Consider the following 16,614-nt stretch of genomic DNA (forward strand, 5'->3'; position numbering starts at 1 on the left):
CGCATCTGCGTGCCGTCAGCGACTTATGTATGAGATTGTGTAGTACTCTTGAACGAGAATTGCCCAGTGGGCCTGGCGACCAGGCGGGTCAGTGAGATTGGGTAACCGGCATATAGAACGGTGATCGGTGAACCCTCTTACGTAGCGTACGTAAGAGGGTTCTAGCACAGCTTTCGCCCTCGCTCTTGATCACGTTCCACGTGACGCTGGTGGTAACAAAAGGACGTTCCATGTCCACCGCTATGGTTGAGGGTGGCGCTGGTGAACACACTCAAGGTTCGTATACAGACAACATAAATATCCAAACAAGTAGCGGGGGGTACAGCGGCCGATGTAGCTCAGTTGGAAGAGCACCGGAGGCGATATTCGGAGGTCGAGGGCTCTGTTCCCACCATCGGCATGTTGTTTGTTCGTCTACTTTGTGTTTAATTATCTTTCCCCTAAACAGAATACATTACTAATTTCTGTGATTATCCAAGTAAACATTAAAAAAGACAAACTACCATCTCCAACGCTTTCCTTGGCCCCGCCGACTGTTCGCTTCTTTCCTTCTTGCACGAGTATATGATATATATAATAAGGCTGACCTCAGATGTGTGGGCAAGGCTCGTTCTAGATCGGCTTTACTATTTTCGGAAATTTCAACCGAATGTGAGTTTGTTTACGCAATTGCAGTGTTAGCAATGGAATTAATTGAGACAACCGGGTGCATTTTTTCAGGGGACAAAAGTCTTTCGGGGACTATACGGGACCAGATAATCTCTGCATATGACCTAACACTAGATTATTCTAAAGCCACGCTTTGATGCAATAAAACCATCTCTGTTGTCCCATCATCAAGGGTATTGTGCAGACATGCTCATTTGGATGTTTTGGCTACTGTGGTCAGATGAAACTTCTCCTGGGTCGACGCCGTATTCTCCTGCTGCCCAACCAGCATTCAGCAGCGTGCGTGACATCCGGCATATTGCCGCGGACACTTTGCCTGACTCTCCGGAACATAACAGTGAGTGGCCTTTGATGTATCATTGCGAGGTTTCTATGTATTCATGTTTCCATCCATGGATTGACTGCATAACTGAAGCATTTGGTTAGGGGAGAATTTCAAGAGGTTGTGGGTATTAAGCGGAGGCATGCTTCAATGATGAAATTAAAATGCGAATGCCTTGATGTTGGATATTCGGGTGTGGAGCGGTTATTCCAATCTTTGGCAGCATGCACGGAAAGAGGCGTCCAGGTTGACGCCAATGCTTATGAAGACTACGAGCACCTAGACTTCAGCAGCTTTGTTCCCAGAACATTGTGGCAACTTCTGCATTATTTAAAAATGCACTTTCAGCTGGCATTTGAGATGAAGCACGTCGTTAGTGAAACAGGATTCTTCCCACTGCAGAGAGATTTGACAGCTTCCTATAGCATTAATGCCTCGCCCATCAAACTTTGCGGCTATTGTTGCTCAAAGTGATGGCTGTGCAGCTGCGCCAGCTGCTTTTTTACCCTGGGCACGAGTAGCCGACCTTTGTGACCTTTGGAAAACCACGAATGCATTCAAACATGCTTTCAAAAGTAGAAAGTGATTACCACAGCTCTGTTATGAGAGATGCACTGACATCTGCTTGCTTGCGGGACCAGGACAACTCAAACCATCAAATAGGGATTCCAGTGGCGGATTAGAACCATGCCACATGATTAGACAGCACAAGCCATTGTTTATGACACTCGGCACAAAAGACGGAAATTCATTTCGTGTTGCACCATTCTTTCCTGCTCAGGAAAGCTGTAAAGCAAAGCTCTTGGTCCTGTACAGCCATGGAAAGACTAATGTCGCATGTGTGCGCTTTCTATGTGCCTGTGGTTGCAGATGACTCCCTGAAACCGGTGGGGTGGAGTACAGCCGATTTTCAGCTGCCAGCCACCATGACCACGAAAGGGAGAAGGCATGCTGATAGGCACGAGTCATCAGCCACCCTACCAAAAACATCACCTGAAGTCCACACGGGGTATATTTGCCACATTTGTTATGTGCATCTCGGGCGAAAACAATAATTCTTCGCTATGTTATGCTGGCCGAAGCCAGTCATGACGAAATGGTGTTTGCTTGTGACGCCAGAAACTATGAGTACTTATCCAGCTTTCAGCTACGTTACTTCTCAAATAATGTTTCAAGCTCATTTGAGCTGTCGGCTAAAGTGGATATGAAGAGTTGAAGAGTTTCAGTTGTGGTACAAGAAGGAATGTCGAAATTTAGGAATACGACCCAGATACGAATATTAAAAAAATCCTTTCAAATATCAAATATCTGCTCTGTTAGAACAGTAAAAAGATGAAAAAAGCTTGTTTATCTCGTATATTTCAAAATTCATGTGGTATTGGCAAATAAAGTAAGCAAGAAATGCACAGAAATGTTTAGCTTACCGAAGAATCTGTATATATTCGGTAAAGGATTTCGTATACCAGTTTTCTATAGACGATGCAGCTGCATACAACCAGGTGGGTCGGCAGTGGTGTTGCTGCATACAGTAAACGCTCCTAAATTCGGACTTCAAGGGACTAAAAAATTGTCCGAAGAAACCATTTGCTCAAGTTATTAAATGGGCTAAAAAAAACAGCTGGAAATCGTTTGAATCACAATAATTTTACCTGAAGAGCAGTGCATGATGCTTCTCTACATTGTATTGGAACCCGTGAGGATAACGTTATTTTTTTGTTCTGTCAAGTGCTTTGCTTTGTACACACTGCCGGAAGGTTTCTTCCCAGAAGTTAAGGTACCCCTTTTAAAAAACTGGCACCATACCGTTTTAAGGATGGTTCACTGCGCAGAACACGCAGTCAATCATTACGGGGAAGCTGCGATGTATTAAGAAGTTTTCGGTTTTCTTGCAATGCAGTTTTTCGAATGTGATAATAAATCAAATGTATTCATATTATTTTAATATATATATTCACATTTTCTTCAAGTCTCGACCTCTTTTCCTTCATTATTACATCTATGGTAAATGTATTCAAATCGAGCTTCAGTAAGTTGAATTTTGTATAAATCTAACTGTAGTAGCTGGTCCAGCCGAACTCTATAGGCTCTAATGTATAAAATGCAAACACGAGTTGGTTCCGCCACATATATGTTGATCTATAATAAAAATATGTGTAGTGCTTTTCCGAAATAACTTCCATAAAACCAAGAACAGCTCGCAAACCTTGGATAAATAGAGATCGCCTTAAAATGATAAAAAGGAAGAAAAAGCTATACAACCAATTTATTTCTTCTAGAGCTTCCGACGACCTCGTAGCTTTTAAAGCATTTAGAAATCGGGTAACTTCGTTCCTTCGTCAAGCAAAGGACTATATGAATAATGTGTTCAACTACAATACAGTAAATCGAAGTGACCTTGTGTGGAAGGAAATTAATAACATCTTAAACCCTCAAAGGCAGCTAGACTTGTACTTCGATAACGATTGACGACCGCACACTATCTGGAAAGCAGTTGGCTAATCGCTTTAATGATTACTTTGTTACAGTTTTGAGCAGCGCTCATGATCGCCGCTCTGCAGAGCTTTTAAAATGTCGCAACCCTCATACTGTATTTCTGTCACCGACAGATAAATATGAAATTGAAAGTAACTTTACAACCCTTCGCAACAGCCGGTCCCGTGATATAGATGGTTTCCAGGTACAACCCTTTAAATACGTCAATGATATTATCAGCAAAGCTTTGGAGCACATATTCAATACCTGTCTAGAAAAAGGAGTATTTCCAAAGCGAATACAAATGGCTATAGTTTCTATTATATCTACAAGTGGTGACAGAAATCACCTCTCAAACTATCGTCCGGTATCGATTCTTCTCGTCTTCCCAAATTGTCTGGAAAAGGTTATGTTTCAGCGCATTGCTGGGTTTAATGGAAAACATAATTTGATAAGTACATGCCAGCATGGTTTTAGAAAGGGTTAATACTAGAAAGAGTTAATACTAGAATCATTTGAAAACAGACAGCTTATCCTGGGCATATTTGTCGATTTTTGAAAAGCCTTTGATCGGATCAGTTATGAGACTTTATTAGGCAAGCTAGACACATGCGGGTTTCGGGGAGTTTTTCTCCAATTGATTCGATCTTACCTAACCTTCCGTTGCCAGCAAGTTAAAATTGACAATCACTTTTCTGATATACAGGCCGTGCGATATGGCGTCCCTCAAGGCAGTATATTGGGTCCACTGTTATTTAACCTATACATAAATTACATTACCAGTATAGATAACAAATGTACATTTATAATGTACGCTGACGACACAAGCATTTTCTTTAAATCAACAGATGTATTTGACCTGTTTGGGTAAGCAAATAGGTGGTTGCGTTCCCTTCATGAATGAACAACCATTAATTCCTTAGAAATAAATATTAAAAAAAAAAACAAAAGCTGTCCTTTTCCGGCCGAGAAACAGAATCGTTGACTTCTCGGGCTTCTCACTGTGGCTACGGTCAGCTGAAATCGAGCTCGTCTCGGATTTCAAAAGCCTTGGAGTATATTTCATTCAACAATTATTATGGAATACACATATAGACGCCACGATAAACAAAACAGCTAAGGCAGTAGGTATTCTGTCAAGGCTCCGGTATTTTTTACCGCAGTTTGTTAAAAAAATTATATTTCAGTCCCTTTTCTCTTGCGTTATAGGTTACTGCTTTTTGGTTTGGGGAAACACCACATTTTCTAATATTACCAAGCTTTTCAAACTGCAAAAACGTGCCCTTAGAATACTCTTCGACGTTTCCAAAGAAACACCTACGGCATCGATTTTTCAAAAACTAAATATAACTCCTCTCCCGCTCTCCCGCAGCAACACAAGCAAACCTTGTTAAGTCGCTACAGGACTGCAGCAATAAATCCAGTCCTTTTCTTCAGAGAAATTTACAGGCTTGAGCACTAAACTCATAACTTATCACACGCGTACTAAAAATAATTTCATCCTTCCGCAAACCCGAACAAATTACGGACGACAAAGAATTGATTTTAACTTGCCACTTCTGTTAAACACAATAGATTTATTACACTATGCAGATTCCATACCCTTTATGAACTGATTGAAACTGTATTTCTCTTCGTGCCACAGCTTTCGAATGATCCGTTGTTTTATGTGCACACATCGTCTTGCGACATGCCGCCTATTCGTACCTAATTACCGGCAGAATTAACGCAGCTCATCGACCGCATATTTGGGCTGAGTATCATCCCCAGAGTAATGACCTTACCCAAAGCTTGAATAAGACAGTGGCGGACATGTAAATGTACGTCGATTGGCAGCACAAGACTTGTGATGAAGTGCTGCCGTATGTCACCTTTGCGTACAATACGGCCTTAGAGTAAATAACTCGCTTCACGCCATTCCGTCTCGTATACGAACGGGAAGTTCAGAGCATGCCGGATTCCATGCTCCCGTGCGCGCAAGGTACCCAGGTTGCACCGAACGCCCACCAATATAACCTCCGCGCTGAGGAAGCCCGCCAGCGGGCCTGAGTGTACATCGGGCGGCAGCAGACCTTTAACCCGCGCCGCTACAGCCTCCGCCACCGCAGGGTTGACTACAAACCTGGTGACAAAGTCTAAGTGGGGACACCAGTTGGCTGTCCAATCTTGTTTGAGAAACTCCTTTCCCGCTACTTGGGGCCATACAAAGGGTTGCGGTGTGCGAGTGACCTCAGTTATGAAGATATTCCAAACTGCGCCGCACAATTATAACGTCTAAAGCCCAGCTAAAACACTGTGCACATTGTGCGCCAGATGCCGTACTATCCACGTTAAAGTGCTGCCGCTGCTGGGACCACTTTCCTGGTTTTCACACCGTTATTTCCCGCCGTCTTCATTTTTTTTTCATTTTTTTTCTCAAAGGGGGGTTGATTTCACCTAGCATTGCAGGCGGCGCATGATGTGAGAAGTTGAGGAAGACGAAATTGGAAGGACGACGAAGTGTTGCTCGCGCATGTGCGTCTGTGCTACTTGCTGCCGTTGAGAATGGGCTTAACCCTTGTCATAAAAGCTATTCGTATCTCGAGTCACCGTGTACGTAAAATCATCGGTCTAGAATGAGCATCAACCTCATTAAAGTGATACTGCAAAATAAACGTTTTTGTAGCATGAAAGCTACGCTGATTTGGTTTCAACAGGAGTATTGTGCCGATTTATTTTTACAGAGAATCCAGCAATGATAGATCGGGAATTGGCCGCCAGGGTAGTGGTCCTGGAGCATTGGCATCCGGATTTGGGACACCAGATGTGGAGAGGTTTTGCCAATTTGTCAGAGCAGATATGGCAAAACTGTACGGCACGTCTCCAAACAAATCGCCTGAGAGGTCCGTGGACAGTATTGAGAAGGCGAGGGTGCAGAAACAAAGTTCGCCGTTACCGGAGTATTTCAACGCTACTGGTAAGTGCAAGCAACAGTCGCGGCTAGTTGTAGTTAATAGTCAGTATTTGGTGATTCATGTTTCATCCGAGGTAGCATACATTGGGCAACGAAATTGGTCCTGGTGGGTCAGATGTGGATATTGCACGCCATCCCCGGTGGGCTCTGGGCTGGTATAGCAACGGGGCCGATGTAGACCTGAAGTGGGCTCCCGACAAACGCACCGTTGGGCCCCTCTTGGAACCGACGCAGGCAGTCCTTATGGCGATGCCCACGTTCTTTCCACATTGCCAAATAGTCCCGCCAACTTCCTCCAATGGCCCTGCTGCGAATACATTTTTGCTATTAGTTTTAATGAAGGTTTACGTTGAAATCTGGTCGGCCCGTCTCATTATGACATGCGACTGATGCTGATTTTAAAAGGGCAAGCCTAATTTGGGGTTTTCAACAATATAGCATTAGTGGTCCAAGACAAATACTGACAGAGAGCCCTAATGCATTTTATCACGTTTACGGTCATAAGTATGCTCTTATTTGTATGGATATCTGCTCTTTCTAAGCAGCTAGCGCATAAAATTTTATGAAATGTTCTTTTACAAATTTAGCCTAAATGACGTCATGTCCCACTTTCTTCAGGTTGCAAAGATCATTGTTCGGAGCAGTAGGATGTAAGGATAGCTGCAGGCTGTCCAAGACAGGCACCTAATGAGCAGCAGTTAAGCTTGTGTAAGGTCCAGTCTTTTTAGCCCAATTTACATGAGCGCGAAACCTAATGTAAATTTTCGAAACGACTGATGATGCTTACAATTGTTATAAAAAATTATCTGTAATGTTAATCCAGGGAGCCATCTACTAAAATAAAGGATGGGTGAATGTGTCCAGAATAGTATGCAAGATACGTTGGTGGGTTCAGCACCATTTCGGCAGTGTAGGCACCACAGCGGCATCGTTTAGGCAGCCCTATTTGGTTAGCACTATTTTTCTTTAAAATAAGCCGCATTTAGGTCCCGTCAGTTTCACCGCTAACAAATCTGACCAACATGCGGACGCACAAGTTGCTATCACACCAAGGCCCATGTGGGACTTAGCTTTTGTGGCAGCCCTAATTGGTCTGGCTACATTTCTCACCTAGAGTTCACTTGTTGCATGTGCCTTCAAAATACCTACACGGAGCCTATTTCGGTAGCATATAGGCCCGCCCACTTTCAAGTCCCATTATGGCCTGCATGGTGTCTAATCCGGTTTAGCTAGGAAGACCTCATTTCGGCTTCACGAAGGCTTGCCCAAATGTAGGTCGCATTCGTATTCTACCTGCCCTGAAGTAATCTACAAGGGACCCAATAGGGCAGCATGCACATGCATCTTTTTTTCCCCCATTATGACCGCTGCAGGTATCGCAGGTGCAATCCCGAATGGGGCTTGGTCACTTTTGTCTATTGGGGTACTGATGCAGCGGTTGTCATCGTTGCCCCATACCTATTCACTATTACGTCGCATTGAGCGCCACATTCCGCGCTACCTTTGATTTTTTTGTGGCCTGTACTATAGAATTGTGAATGACGGCAATGTGCTGCTTGGTTTTACAAAGCAAATGAACGATCTATATGAGGAAGGAAGGCCACGGGATAATCTTTTTTTTTTACATTGTAGTCATGACCCAGTTGTTAAGAGAATTGGCTGCTGATCGCAGGGGCGTGTGCTCGATCTTGGATACAATGGTCATTTTTCAATGGAGGAAAAGAGCAACAGAGAGGTGGATAAAATGTGGAATATGAGTACAATTAAATGACTTCAGATGGTCGACACTTCTGCGGCATTGAACCCTATAAAGTAAACAATCTGTATTTGTTGTACAAGATATGTGATTTATTTATTTATTTAGAATACACATGAGGGATAGCGGCGTAATGTAAAAGTTATGCATTAGTTTTCATGAATAAATTATTTTCACTATGAATTTTTTAAATATTGCGGATTGGAGGGAAGCACGGCTTGAGGGGGAACATCATTCCAGTCTTTCGCAGTTTGGATTTAAAACTAAAAAAAGATGCGCAGTACTGAGGGAAATGGTGGGTAAACACTTTCGTTGTGGCTGACACGTTGCGGCGTCCAGTGAGAAGGCAGAATGACGAAGTTCGATAGTTGTGAATGATAAAATTTACGAAAAAGACAAAGCCGAAAATGTTTACGTCGATAAACGAGAAGTGGTAGGCTAGCCTGAGACTTTAGGTTAGGTACACTAGGGAAGTAGCTGTAGTTAGAGTAAACAAAGCGGATGGCTCAATTTTGTACCGATTCGAGAGTATTAGGAAGGTATGATTTGTGCGGGTCCCAACTTGGGCATGCGTATTCTAATTTTTTTCGAACAAGGGCGAGATATGCCAATTGTTTTACAGAGGGAGAGGCAATGTGAAAATTATGTAAGTCGAGATTTCTCCATTTGTAGCTGAGGTCATAATTAGAGATAGGACTTTATACAAATGCTATTTTTTCCTGCTTATCTATACCACCGCTCTGTGCGCGGGTGAAGTTCACGCGCGGCCCTACCAAGAGCTCTGGGACCCTGAATAACGGGATAACACCAGACATAGTCGTGCTGAGGCACTCAATGGAAGAGGGAGTGTGGTGTGTCTGCGGCGGCTAAGGGCCGAAGTATAGGCGCCGGATTTTTGGCCTTTCTCGCATCGAGTCGAACTCGTAGACGTCTGTGGATGCCTACGCATCAGTCATCAGTCACCTACTTCATCAATCATCATGTCTGACTGTCCGTATAATTTTCCTTTTTTTGTCCTATCTTGCTGCCTATATAGATTGTACGCTGTTTTTTGCCAAACTGGTTCTGTGTTTACACTTCTTGTCGCGCTTCTTGTTTGCCAATGATTGCATTTTGCTTTTATTGCTTTTATTTGTTCCCTTGTATTCTGTTTGCTAATAATTGAATGTTTTGTATATTCTCGGCCCTCCTTGAATTCCTTCTAAATCACGAACTCACCCAATAACGTGAACCCTACGCGGGCAGACCGGCTTTACAAATTATGTTGTATCACGTTGTCTGTAAAGCCAGATGCTAGCCTAAAGCGGCCCCCGCTCATCCACGCGTCTGACAGCCATTGGCCAGAACAGGTTGGGACTAGAATTGGTGTCATCGACAAAACCGGTCCGACGAGTGTTGGTGCTGATATTTTGAAGGAATTGTATTGTTGAAGGTTCGTGCTAGTCCTTTACGTCACATGTTCTCTCGAGCATGATGGCAGAAGCGGACTTCAATAAGTTTGTCGAAAAAACAAAAGCTTCGGCTTCGAGGCAAAATATTTTTCTCATAGATTGAACATGAGCAAGGTGGGTGCCGAAAAGAGCGAAAAGCTGAACTCACTTGCTGCAATGAAGGGTCGAAGCTCAGTATTGAGTAATTGGATATGCAAAGAGAAGGGTCGAAACTCAGAAACGAGGTATTGGAGAGCCCAATAGTAGAGTCAAATCTCAAAATTGCTGTTCTTGTAAATAAAGGAGCATGAGGTGTTGCTGTTAAGACGACAACCTGGAAATACGTCTGGAGAAGTCGCTAGGGGCCGATTGGAAGTGTGGGAAGCAGTGCCGGGAATCAGTCAGCCCGCACAGTTATAGCGGCGTTTGATGAATGACGTGATGTCCTCGATGCCCATTTACTGCGTTTTGAGCACGTGACCCAGAACCAAGGTTGGTCTCTAGACAAGTGGTCGTCAGACCTGAATCTGTGTTCGAGTGGAGCGTACCTGACCTTCCTCAGTGAAATGGCCGCGTCAGACTGTACGAGCCATAAAAAATTGAAACAAGCCTTGATGCCACGTTTTCGATTGACCGAAGAGGGGTTTAGAGAAAAGTTTATGGGGTGTCTCGCATTAAAGGAAAAACATGCTCACAATTTGTCATTCGGCTAGGGAATTTTCTTGATGGGTGTGTCGAACTTTCAAACACCAATATAAAATATAATGACCACTTCCTTTCGTTGTGTGCCACCGCGCTCGAAATTGTTTGAATAACAAGGCGTCTTGCCTCGATGAAATGGTACAAAGAGCGGAGCAATACGGGGACCCTCAAGGGTGGGCGAAGTTCACAAAATGTCCTGAAGCTAGGAGAGACTCATCAGCTGTTGAAAGTGCTCAATAACAAAGCCAAAGGAAAGATGGAGGTAAGCTGAAGGACCCATAAGTACAGAGATGTTTCCTTTGCTCTCGCATCGGCCGCCGAGCAGATACGTGCCGTTCTGGAAGGATGGAGGGAAGCAGTCAACTTACGAAATGCTTCATGTGCGAAACTATCGGCCCCACAAGTTGGAAGTGTTGGTACAAGAGTTGCACAAAACCAAAAGCTGCCACTGACGAGTTGGCCTCGATCTATGTATCGATGATGGATATATTTAATTGCAGCATGGCAGAAAAATTCAGGGCGTTGAAGCTGGCCTGACAGATAAGGCGGCAGCTATGAAGGAGAACCTTTCTGTAGCCGCCTGTTCTGTGGGTTCCCACTGCGTGCCAGTTCTTAGACAAAGTGGGGCAACATGGTGAGAGTGAAGAAAAGCCTGGTCGCAGATGGCGATCTCAAGGGATCAAAGTTTCCCATTTATCTTCTCGATCGCTCGGTTCTAATGCTTCCAGAGGAATGGATCAACATTGACACTTCTATTTCAAGGGAAGCCTCCGCCGAAGTGTGTAAAATGCTTTTGTACGACTTCGTATTGGGAAAAATTGAGGGCGTCAGATCTGCCGTCGACTCGGATCCCAACTGGAGCTTAGAGACAGCGGCTAAGGCGATGCCTTTATGCGAATAATTGGAACACTCAGAGCCTAGTAGCGCTGAGGAGGTGGACACCAGCACAGAAAATGGCCCCACAACTGTTTCAGACGTGGAGATTCACACTAGAAAGGCCGTGGTGATGAGATCGTAGGCCAACGCGAAAGGCCCCTAGAAGGACTTAAGGTGCCAGATACAATCTAAACACAAACCGCGAAGAGCTAGCCAATCAGCTTGGCAGGACCCAAAATCGCGGAAATGCTTTCATCGGCGTGATCAGGTGGTTCAGTGCAGAAAGGGAAAAACCATCGAATTTTTCTGCAGGACAATGCTTTCCAACGCAAGCCCACATCAACATCTGGTGCAGCATAAGTGCAAGTGGTCGTTCTGATGAAATTTCGAGAGGCCCTGTTCGAACGAGTTGAGGACGGTGTAATGGTTGGTCACCACGACACTAGAACAGTTCTCATAATGCAAACTCAATTCTTTTTGCCGAGGCTGCAGGAGGACTTGAAGCGCTATGTCTCATCGTGGGACCCTGCCAAAGAACCGCTCCCAGGGGCCGCACCCGAACGGCGCCTCTTGTCAAATTTACGATCATTGATATGGCCTTTAATAGAGTGGCCATTGATATTGTTGGTTCACTGCACTCGAGTCAGCTCAAAACAATCGATACGTTGGCAATGGTTGATGACCATACCACCGGGTTTTCTGACGTGGTTGCGTTCCGAAGTAGTGAAACCAAGCTAATGGCTGAGACCCTCGTTGAAATGTTCTGTCGCCTGGACATACCTGAGAGAGAGTTTGATCCACCAAGCAACGACCGTTGCCTCGGAAGTTATGAAGGAAGTCACTCGGCTGTCGTCGATTAAGCAGATTCATACCACTTTTTACCATACCATAGCTAACGGTCTAGTGGAGCGTTTTAACAGGACAATAAAAAATGCTTTAGCGAACGTGTCAGGAAAGACCAAAGGATTGTGACTGTTATATCGCTCTGCTACTGTACGAGTATCGTGAGGTTCCCCGAGACAGCCCCCCCCCTTCTCTCCTGTCTAGCTCGTTTACGGGCGAAATGTAAGAGGGCCGCTTGCAGTACTAAGACAATTGTTGCGAAATACCGCCATTCCAGATGAGCTTAGGAACACCAACGAGTGAGTCCTGGTACTTCGCGAAAGGCTCGAACACACTTGATACCTGGCACATAGTGCTGCAGCGAGCCGGAGAGCGGTGGGGCTGTTACTCTAACTTAAAGAGCCAAAGGCTATCGCTAAAGCCTGGCTATCAGGCTCTATGCCTTCTTCCCATGGGAAATAACAAACTACTTATGCAATAGTGACGGCCCTATACTATTGTGACACAAAACAGCAGACGTTTACTATGTTCAAACATCGTTGCGCTTAAGAAAAACCGACGTAAAGAGCGACACGAAACACAAGGCGCTCTTTTGTTTCGTGTTGTTTTTTACTTCGGGTTTTCTTAAGCGCAACGAAGTTTGAAAATGTCAGTCACCAACTAGACCAACTAGAAACGCTCTTGACGTTTACTATGAAGTGGATCTTGGATACACTACCAAACCATTACGCATAAACAGTATAAAAAAGTATCATTATCGAGAAAAAGATCTGAAGAGATGGATGCGAGTACAATATATCAGAGACAGTGATAATGGGGGGCTTGAATATCGTAGTCGGCTAGACTGGTTGGCCCAGGTGAGTTGTTTCCAGTGTAGCCTGAAATGTGTGCTTTGTGGATTTCCTCTACGTACCCGCATCAGCTTTCTTTTGTGTGTCCTTGCCCGCCTTTGTGTAATGACATTGTTCATCATGGGTATGTGTACTCTGGGGGGTCTACGTAGATGCTGGAAGTGTGCGTTACGATGAACAAAATGCCAGCGTAGGCTTCCTATTTCGAAGATTTCGGTGACTTCACGAGTTTGATGCAGTGTGCTTGAACTGCCAATGCCTGCCATACCTTCTGCAATGACTCCTACGTGGGCGATAGGACTGTGCGCGCAGTGCGTGTTAATTGATTAATTATCCGTATCTGAGACTACAGGTTGTTAGTTTGAGTGCTGAGCCATGCTCAGTATGAGTGACCAGAGATGTGAAAAATGTCCATCTTATCGCGTTTGAACTTGCCGCTGGTCTGGGCGTACGAATATTAGTTTACACTATTCTTGAGTTTGGGGCCGTCTCACACACCACCGTCAACAGCCTTTTTTTGGCGTCGTGTGCTGCAGATGCAAGTGGGCTTACCGTGAGGCTTTTGCACTTGATATATGGTGAAGTTGGAGGGTGATTTCCAGTGCTCACAGTCCCCTCAGCTTCCGGTCATTCACCGCCGCTTTTTGCACGGGCAAAATTCACGCGCGGCCCGACCAAGAGCCCGTGAATAGCGGGTTCACACCAACACAGCCGTTCTGAGGCACGCGGTCGAAGAGGTTGTGGGGTGCGTCTGAGGCGCGCTACGAGCCGAAGTATAGGCGGCGGGTGCGTGGCCCTAATCGCATCGACTCAGACGCCTTCGAACCAGCACCCCGTCGACCACCATCTTTCGCCGTGCATAGCTTTATCTTTTCTTGTCCTATCTTGCTGGTTATCGAAAATTGTACACTTTTCTTTGCCGAAATGGGCAAGATTGGTTTTGCGTGTACACTCTGCCGCGTTTTGTGTTTCCTATGGTTTCTATCTTAATCTTGCTTCATTTAATTTTTACCTCGTGCTTTCCCTGCAAATAAATTATGCTTTGTATATTCTCTGCTCTCCTTGAATTTCTTATAATTCGCCAAACGCATCGACACACGTGAACTCTACACGGGCAGACCGGCCTGACAAATTCTGTCGTCTCCCGATGGCTCTAAAGTAAAGTGCTAGCGTAAAGCGGCCCCTTTGCATCAACGGCTTGCGCATGGCAGCCGTTTGCCAGTGCAATTTTTGACAATTTCAAAAGCCCTTTTCTTAGCTTTTCACACTAAAGGAGCCAGTCAATGGGAGATGTAGAAACTTGTATCTACTCCATCATTGATGGTTGGTTAATGGCACTCGTTTGTGAACCCGACATCACGTGCTTGTGAGTCAAATGCTGAAACTATTAGGCCATCACTACTGTGTTCAGATAATTTTCACTTCATGCCAGGTATCTTAGGTCACATCTTGAAGCTGCATTAGAAGGGATATGTAATGTTAGTTTATTTACCATCCGCTTAATAAAAAAAAATATTCCTGCCTACGTTAGGTGTCGTTTATGATACTGACTTGTTGTGCCTCCTAGTTTTTATGATTGCTGCAGTTCTTACTTCATGACTTCTCGAAGATTAGCTTGCAATTAGCTGTTTCAAATGAACATTTTTACAAATATTTTCACAAACAGTGAATAATTATGCCAAAATCTCATGTCGTTTCTTCACTGTTTGAATTATGTGTCAGGCATTTTTTATAAATATATTAGGTTTAAAAATGCTAAAAATTAGTGCAGCCCTTCAGCAAAGCAAAGAGTGGAACTGGCGCTAGCAACAGAGGAGAGGTGGAGGCGAGGAAGGAAAATAATCCAACCACTGCGCTTTCAACTACGACAATGTGAGGTTTAATCATGTCCCCACTCTCTAGCTCATTTGATGCATAGTGCAATGAATGTTTTCGCATCTACTGCAGTGCAATCTTGACGATACCACACCGTTTGTTGCTAATTACAGGATGACAAGGATATGTATTATTTCTCAGCGGAAGTGCATTGTGTCAAATGTGCAGAATTTCAGATGTTAACGAACACTCTCCTCTTCCACTACCTGTGATATGAAACCGTGTGTCACGGCCACAACCGCGAAAACTATGCTTTGCCCGCGCGTCGTTGACTCCAAAATCACTAGTCGTGGCTATATTAACCGCGAGCAGGGAGCTTTGGTCACCTGCCTGTAAATAAAAATGCCCCGCCTTCAACTGATCTGCATTATTGCGTTTCCAATTGTTCTATATACGGCTTTTAATTTCAGGATACTGAATTTCGGTTATGCCTTATTTCATGAAATCATGAAATATATTTACGTATTCTACGGTACTATATTATCTATTCTGGGCCATTTGTATTCATTGCTTGAATGCTGTGCATATTTGGACACACCCTAGAATGCTTCCGCATTCACTTTGGGGAATTCTTAAAGTTGGCATCTGCAGTTTTGACAATACTCTCATGTGCGTTCTTGTGATTGAAATGCTCAACACATAGATTAATAAAATTCGTTAGTGCAAGCGTTCAAAATGGTAATTCCAGCTCGTTAAGCCATATCGTGAATCGTGTTCATGCTTTGCTTCTGCCTAAACAAGGGAATACTCTGGGAGAAGTAGGCCTTGGTTGATGCGTATACCTGGCACCTTCTTAGTCCTTGCTAGGCGGCGGTCTAGCGTGCTGCGAGAACTTTGATCATAACCCCGCCGAGACGGCCTAATGTGAGAATTCTCTGTTGCTATGTCAGCTCCAGTGCGCTGTAGTGTTGTACTAGTGCACGCAGCACATTGCCAGCGCTGTGACGTTTGTGATGAAGGAACAAAGTGTGAAACACCGCAATTGATATATGCAATGCGAGTTTGCCAGGAGATTAGTATGCCAGCTATTTTCCTTCATAGGTGAAAGCAGATGGTTGTAATCTCGGTCGTGGTTCTGTTGGTTGCTTTCTGCTTCAGATGAGATGCGTGGCCTTGCCTCCATTTCGCCAATCCGGTCTTCTCCCCCTTTGTTGGATGAAGAGTGCTTCCAAATGGATGCTAGGGAGCCAGAACTCCTGGACGCGACGTTTGAGTCCTCGATCACCTCAATTATGGCCATGAAACTCCATGAAATGGTAAGCTCTGTTCTATTTTGATAGTCAATAAACAATAATTAGGAATCCGCTGGGAATATACATCAGACGTAAATCTAAAATGTGTGACAAAAACCATTAGGCAAAAATAATTTTTGCTTACATTTTAAGGCAGCTCTGTCAGCACAAAGTTGTCAGTGTATTGCTGCACACACTGCCGCTTATGTGCCAACAAATAGGTTTGTATATCTGCCTGTGTGATGCTGTCAGTGTACGCAGATGTGCGGACTTCAAAGGCTAGAGTGAAATCCACTTATTAAGGCTCCATCTTGTTGTGGCACCACAGGCACGAGGACAGAAGTGGAGAGAGACAGAACAGGCGCATACCAACTTGCCTAGTTTTCCACCCTCTTGCTATAAAGGCTCAACAGACACGGAACGTAAGCATCTTAATCAGAATTGCTGTTCAACGGTGGGAGCACTAGATCAGTTACTGCATCCTAGTTCACTTCGGTACATGACCACACAGCACTCTAGACGTCATCTAGGCCTTCAATCGTAATAGTGGCAGGAATGGGCACACCGCAGTGTCGCAGGTCATCAATGATGTCTGCATGTCAGTTCGTTGTGGCATTTGAGAGATGAGGCAAG

The 16,614-nt window shown here is 44.4% G+C and overlaps 1 protein-coding gene across 1 annotated transcript in view; it reads left to right on the forward strand.

The window, feature by feature from the left end:
• Positions 1–1,875: 1,875 nt before the first annotated feature.
• The window catches only part of LOC146209399 (uncharacterized), a 29,448-nt gene continuing 14,709 nt past the window's right edge, over positions 1,876–16,614 (forward strand). Inside the window, exons 1-3 of the mRNA XM_084587403.1 lie at positions 1,876–2,000; positions 6,187–6,419; positions 15,848–16,005. Of these exons, the coding sequence (XP_084443529.1) occupies positions 1,918–2,000; positions 6,187–6,419; positions 15,848–16,005 (474 nt within the window). The 5' untranslated portion in view covers positions 1,876–1,917. The remainder of the gene's footprint in view (positions 2,001–6,186; positions 6,420–15,847; positions 16,006–16,614) is intronic.

The sequence above is a fragment of the Amblyomma maculatum genome, chromosome 1, assembly GCF_055883805.1.
Source record: "Amblyomma maculatum isolate TAMU_Amacu chromosome 1, ASM5588380v1, whole genome shotgun sequence".
Taxonomy (NCBI): domain Eukaryota; kingdom Metazoa; phylum Arthropoda; class Arachnida; order Ixodida; family Ixodidae; genus Amblyomma; species Amblyomma maculatum.